Consider the following 6,928-nt stretch of genomic DNA (forward strand, 5'->3'; position numbering starts at 1 on the left):
TGTGTGCATGTTGAGTTTGGTACGATTTCTTTGATACTTTAATGGCTCCAAGGTAGTAAATATAGTTTCCTCATTTAGTCCCCTAAATGATGGTTAAATTAGACCATTTGCTTGCAAAGGGCTAGCCAATGTTGCTTTAAACAATGATACTCCATCAAAATGTGCATTGGATGATGAATAGGGTCTTTCCTTTAATAGGAGCACAACACATTTTACATGAATCTTAACAATGCTAAACTTTGGTGAACTTTTGAATAAGAAAGAACTTTACAAATATGGGGTCATACTCTCATGGCAATCATCCTTTGAGAGACAAAATGCGAATGTATTAACTAATGAGATGATTAACTTAATCTCAAGTTTCATATTGAAGAATAGACCCTTAATTCCATTGAGCTCACTTACCCTTGACATGCCTTTTTGACATAGCTATGATGCTTTAAGTCTAAGGTCGCTAATTCCATTTTTGCTTCTACCTCACGTAAAATTTGTGTACCTAATTGCTTAATCAACACAAACCACACTAGATTTGCCAAATGTATGTACTTTCCTCGTGTACTTATTTAGATACTTATGGTAGGAGTAATATAATAATAAAATTGTCAACCAAGTGGATATTTCTATCCAATCATGTGTCCTTCCATGTGGATCGTACATTGAAGCTCCTTTTGCATTGAAAAAATCTCCCTTAAGGGTTTGTTTGTTTTTAGTGGGAGAATCACTTTGACTTAGTATGGAAAGACTTATCAAGTATATGAAGCTATGCTTAATAGCATGTTTTTTTGGCCTTCCTTGTTTTGTAAACAATCTGAGTTTGACTTTAGGCTAACTTAGCTTATGCATAACAAGCACATTCAATAAGGGATACATGCCTTTCATTTCTATTCGTTTTTTGGTGGAAGAAGGTGATACTATTTGGATGAATGGATGATCATATTTAATCTTATACATTTGTGATGGATTTTAACCTTTATATTTATTGAAATTAAAAATGTGAGATGCTTCATACTTCAAGGATGAGGGCATTGCAAGGTGGAAATTAAATGCTAATGCCTAAAGAACCATGGGTTGGCCTCAATCATGATACAAGTTCAAACTTATAGAAACCATGCTCAAAAAAGATAAGAAAGAGCAACTCAAAATACTTATGCAATCTACATATTTATGCAAAATTTCAATTTGGCTCAAAATGCTTACGCAACAATCTATTTACCAACAATTTCAATCCTTTTTATAAAAGGTACATTTAACAAGAAATAGAGAGCTCATGAAAAGCATTACCACAAGTACTCTTTTGATAATTTTGGTAGCTTTTGCAGCTTTCTTATAGATTCAACTTGCATACCCCTTGGATCAAAATTGGTGAATCTTCTTGCAACCCACCCCCCACCCCTTTTGCCATATCTAGTCCATATTCAAGATACCAAGAAGGGGAAGACTTAAATGAATCTTTCTATGGGCCACATAGATTGTCGTACTAGTAGGACTTGCTCACAAGAATTCAACATTTGTAAAGGAGCACCTACGTCATCAAGACAAGAATATGCAAGCCCTTTTTTTAGACTAGAGTGTATATTAGCCAAGTTTTGAAGAAGCCTATGAGCAACATCAAAACGTGCATGGATCGAATAGACTTAAGGATGAAAGATGTTAAGGGACACGACGCTTCACTTTAAAGATTCTCATTGTGTGAAATATAGAGTTTATACTTTATACACTTAATTTTCCATCCAAGTATATATTTATAAGCATGAGAGATCACCCATTATTATGAAGTTCCAAATACTAGAGGCGAAACCCCATAAACTAACTTACTTGAGTTTTTCCATGCCTACATTATTTCTTTGTATATTATGTTGCCATCTTCTCATTATAACTATGCTTCTCCTTGTAGGATTTTGCATCCTTGTTTTACATAGATAAATGAAGTGAATGGTGAATATGTTAGGATTTGGAAATATGTTTACCATTTTGGAAATACTAGCACAATGTTATGTTTAATTGAGTGCGCCTAAGCAAGTACATATGTATGAATGGCTCCACCTATTTGGTTCGTGTGGTGATGCAAGCAATGCTGGAGGTTCTTTTGCTTTAATGTTGGATTAATTTTTGAGGATGTATGGAGCATTGAGTAGCTTTCTTACCATATCTAAAAAAGAAATGTACAACCTAGAACAACTTGTTGGAATTTATTTGCATGCAAATATATGTTGGCTCCCAATTCTTTATTTGGTTTGCATGAAAACATAGTGATTGCATAATGATCGGAGCTAGTAAAGATGCCTTGAAGTAGAAATGCTCATCAATGTTCAACATGTGATGATAAAGATGAGACAATGAGGCTAGTAAAAGATGGAAGCTCTTTGTCTTAGAGTTGGTTCAAATTTCCATATATCCTTATTAAAATTGTTGGAGACAAAACTACTTGTGAATTCTATAGCTCTCTAGTTGTAATTCTAGAGATACTTGAGGAAACTATAGGTTCAACTTTTGGAATTACTCCTCCATTTTAGGATGAGATGACAAGCAAATTAGGGTTTGGGACTCGTTAAGAAAAAGACTACTTTGTTTCATCCTAAAGTAGGTTCAAGTTGGGAAAGGGACATGAATAAATATGGTTCAACTTTAGAACTCCTCAATATAAGATGAAAATGATTTATGCTTTCATGAATGAGTTTACAAGCACAAAGGCATGTTAGTTTGGAATCATCATATATTTGCAATACCAAAGACTATGAGGTCGAAACAAAAGAATGCTAAGCTAACCCACAATGCACCAACCACCTATCTCCTATCTAGTGGTTTAGGAACAACTGTTTATGAGTGAGCCCACAAGTAAGTGGATCCTAACAAGTGAAAGACACACATAAGTAAGTGGATCCTAATAAGAGAAAGACACACAAGCTTCATCAACAATTGAGTAAACCACGAACTTGATGCTTGGCTTTGTTGTGTGTAATACTTTTTTGAAGCATGATAATACCAGGACATGTGAGATTGGACATCAACAGTTGCTAATTGGTTGTTAGTTTTTATGGTCTCATTTGTGTTTTTTTTTTAAATGTGAAAAATATATGCATATATATTCTAGGTAAGGATATCTAAGGAATGTTGAATGAGGAGGAGTTGAAGGTGTAATTGGAGCAGTCTCTACTTTTTGAAAGGTTTGCGTGCTATCTAAAGGATGTTATTGGCCTCATTTGTTTTTGTTAAAAAATTTTCTTTCCATCATCCCTCCACTCTTGTAATTGGGTCCAATGAATTGTCCAAATGTAGGGGACTACCCATGCTTGGAGACGGGAATGGGGATTGTGATAAGATCTACGTTGCAACATGAAGCTTCTAAGCATTGAGTTATGAAATCACCTATTTCTTTTGTTCCCCCTTTTGTTAGCATTGCCTATAAGGGCACATTATTCTGATGGTTCATGTGCACCCTTACGTAGAGCAATTGAGTTGCATCAAGTTAACTAAAGTTCTATAGTACAAATTGCAAATCTTTTTCCCTCCTTTCTTTCCCCTCTTTTTGTATTATATTCCACAATCACTTTTATGCACTTGACACTTGAACCAAACCACACAACATGCATAGAGCACTTTGCCCACATATAGCATAGTGAAAATAGTGGAACTTCTCTGCCACCTTCTCACACAATTATACGCTGACCTGTTGCATCAATGTAAGGTGATAGAGTTTGCATCAACTACTAGTACAATGGAATCAACAAAGAGAGAGAACTGTGTGACTACCTTTTGTTGCTCATCAACAATTTTAAAGAAATTGAATGTGAGAAAGAATTTTGCAACCATTTTTTGAACACAAAATAATTAAGTTTGAAATAGATGTCATGTCATGAGAAATAGACAAAAACCCATCTTGAAATTGTGAAAAGAACCATTGTAGATGTGAAATGATTGTATTTATTGAATACCAAGGCTTGCATCAATACTTGTAGTCGAGGGGCACCCAAACCCTTGTCTTACCAACTCAACATGTGGCTACATTACAATGCCCATCTTGGTGACGGGCCAAATGGAGCCATACTCACTTTATATGATATACAAGGTGCTTTCACTATTACCCATGAGAATGGAACCCTTAAGCCTGGGTTTGTTAGCCCATCGTGGCACAACTTGAGAGCTAGTGGATGGATCTTGGGTGAAAAGAAGCATTGCAAGAATTACTAACTTTAACAAGATAGCCAATCAAAAGAGTGTTCACGTGCTTGTAATCTAGAGGTGCATCCTTAGTATTCGTTAAAGAGCACCTCTTGCAAGTAGTGTAGGGAGGCCTGCTACATTTTGCGAAAAAGTCCTATGACGTTTGGAAAGAAGGCGTTTTAATTTAGAAAGTGGAGGTAATTTTAGTCACAATCAGAATAAAGAGTTTGCAAAATCTAAGAGAGAACTTGCATGTGCCCCTCTCTCTCTCTCTCTCTCTCTCTCTCGCCCAAACAAAAAAGCCTTCGTGGACTGTGGATGATCGCCACACTCAGTCAAGTCAAATCAAAAGGTATGACACCACACTAACTTGATAAAGTCGCAGCAGCACTACGTGGCAAAATTTGCCGAGCCTCGAGGTGTGTCGCTGCTGATGGACTGATGCTTATGGCGAAGGTTTTTTTTTTTTTTTTTTTTGGTTGGGTGTAGGAGCCGCTGCGGGGGAACGTCTGATTACGTAGTGGGGGAGGGGCCCCCATTTAAACCATAATTGCTAGTAGATTTAAAAGACAGCGCACTTTTTGATGGGGCGCGCAGCAAAGGAAGTGGGCCGGGGTCCACAAGGAGCCGAGCCTAAAGGTTAGCCCAAGCCCCAAGGGTTCTCATTTTTTTAGAACTACCACAAAATTTTATGGGATTCTTGTATTAAAACGGATTTTTTGAGGAGCTAAAATTGCCGGGGGCGGGGGCTATAAAGAGGGACCTTAGCCATGCGGTATGACTTGTTTTGCAACACTTGCCCTCCTCTCATCTTGCCTGCTCTCTCTCTCTCTCTCTCTCTCTCTCTCTCTCTCTGCCTCTTCAGAAAATAGTCCTCGCATCCTTCCTGCACGGTTAGACACTTTCCCTTTTGATTCCCCTCTGAATTCCTCATTTTTATCCATAATTCCCTGTATTTCTGTCGGCTGGGTTTTGGGATGAATTTCATCAGCTCGATGGTGTCTTTGATACTTTGCTTTCATTGATTAACAACATGAATATTGCTCTGTGTTATAGACTGATTTCAGTTGCTGGACCACTGATGTCCATGAACACCCCGTGTGTGTGATGATCTTGTTGGTTGGATTGCGTCTTGATGCTTGATGTACCTGAACATTTTTGGGCAACTTATATGTCTTATTGAATCCTGTATCAATTCAATCATGGTATGAGGGTTTTGTGCTGTGGATGATTTCTGATGTGGGGTCCTCAAGGGAATGTGCTGTGAATGGTTCTTCTGATATGTGGCCTTTGTGGGGTGGTTTTGGGACAGGGGATGGATCAGTCCAGCAGGTCTCCTAAGGCGGCCTCACCGCGGTCGCCATCGGCAGGGAGCAACGGATCGAGCCATGGCGGCGACCACGCCGATCACCACCACCATCACAACCACAAGCCGCAGTGCCTGTGCGCGCCGACAACGCATGCCGGCTCGTTCCGGTGCCGCCTGCATCGATCATCATCATCTAACAAGTGGGACAAGGTGCCTGCCACCCCTGCCTCTCAGGGCACAGTGGAAGCTCAATAGCCACCATGGCTGCCCCAAACCAGCCTGGTAGCCATCCGCCTCTAAGGGTGCAGTAGAAGCTCAATTTAGCCTGCCCCGATGCAGCCTGGTAGGGGATCTATCCTTAAGGGTACAGTGGAACCTCAATAGCCACCATGGCTGCCCCAGCCCCACTTCAGCCTGGTAGGGATCCATCTTTATCACCTATCTCTTTATTAATCTTTCTCTAATATGCGGGCCCCCCCTCTCTGTGTTTGTGTCCCCAATTATACCCCATGTACAGGCGATCGTGTCCCTCCCAGATTTACTACTATTCCTGTGTATGCATAGCCCTCTGTCTCTCTCAGCCATCGCATGTTTTAAAGCAGGAGGAAGCACTTCGCGTGGAAAAAAAGCGCTCCAGTTTTACTCCTTAATTACGATATCTTTCCTTAAATTCACATCAAGAACTCAGTTTTCCATCAAGAACCTCCATGTCGAAAATCTTAATATAATTCAAATCAAGAATCCTTTTCAAGAAATTATTTAGACTTGAAATATCGTATGTATGAAGATCTTGTTTTCCCCGAGGCCCGAAACATCCTTCTGAAGATGCTTGATTTTTAACTGGGAACCTTTCAAATAATTGCAAGGAAACTAAAAATTGACGCTCTCGCGGATTTATTTAATATGCTTCGGTATTTACAAAATTATAATAGACTTCGCCATGTTTATGCTTGCTGAGTATAGTTACGAAAAATTAGATTTTTTTAAACGTTCAGTTTAAAAGCTGAAAAAATTCGGTCGTAATAAGAGCGAACCCGGTATAGTTCGAAAACATTCGTCTCGCAAATCAAGATAAATCATGTAGTGGATTATCTAAAATTCTCCCCCCTTGCAAATCATCCAGCAAGCGTCGCATGATAACTATAATTAAGCGACATCGATGATCGTTATATTTTAGCTCATAAAAATCGTTCAGCGAAGCGACAAGGTCGCGACTCGCAAATCTTCAAGGGTTATCCAGACGAAAAAGTCATTTTGTCAAGCCTAAATCATTGGCGCGCGCGCGTGGCTTCCTTCACCCCAGGACGTCCGTCTAAGTAAAACATTCATCATTGCTTGGATATTTTCATTTGGATAAGCTAAAACCAATCATGTGGGGAATAGTTGATGCAAAATATTTACCATCACATGAGTGGACTTTGTTGCCAAAATTTTTCGACCCTGCAAATGTTAAAAAGT

The 6,928-nt window shown here is 39.0% G+C and overlaps 1 protein-coding gene across 1 annotated transcript; it reads left to right on the plus strand.

Moving 5' to 3' along the window:
- Positions 1-5,060: 5,060 nt before the first annotated feature.
- LOC148028214 (uncharacterized) lies at positions 5,061-6,225 on the plus strand. The gene is made up of 2 exons (XM_087689988.1): positions 5,061-5,366; positions 5,474-6,225. The coding sequence occupies exons 1-2, from the start codon at positions 5,304-5,306 to the stop codon at positions 5,723-5,725; spliced, it is 315 nt and encodes a 104-aa protein (XP_087546114.1). The 5' UTR covers positions 5,061-5,303; the 3' UTR covers positions 5,726-6,225.
- Positions 6,226-6,928: the final 703 nt, after the last annotated feature.

This window comes from Lygodium microphyllum, chromosome 12 (genome assembly GCF_053477565.2).
Source record: "Lygodium microphyllum isolate KBCC chromosome 12, Lygodium_microphyllum_v1.1.10, whole genome shotgun sequence".
Classification (NCBI taxonomy): domain Eukaryota; kingdom Viridiplantae; phylum Streptophyta; class Polypodiopsida; order Schizaeales; family Lygodiaceae; genus Lygodium; species Lygodium microphyllum.

Coding starts and splice junctions, on each gene's coding strand:
- LOC148028214 (XM_087689988.1), top strand. CDS start 5,304: ATGTACCTGAACATTTTTGGGCAACTTATATGTCTTATTGAATCCTGT. Junction 5,367..5,473: donor CCTGTATCAATTCAATCATG/GTATGAGGGTTT, acceptor GTTTTGGGACAG/GGGATGGATCAGTCCAGCAG.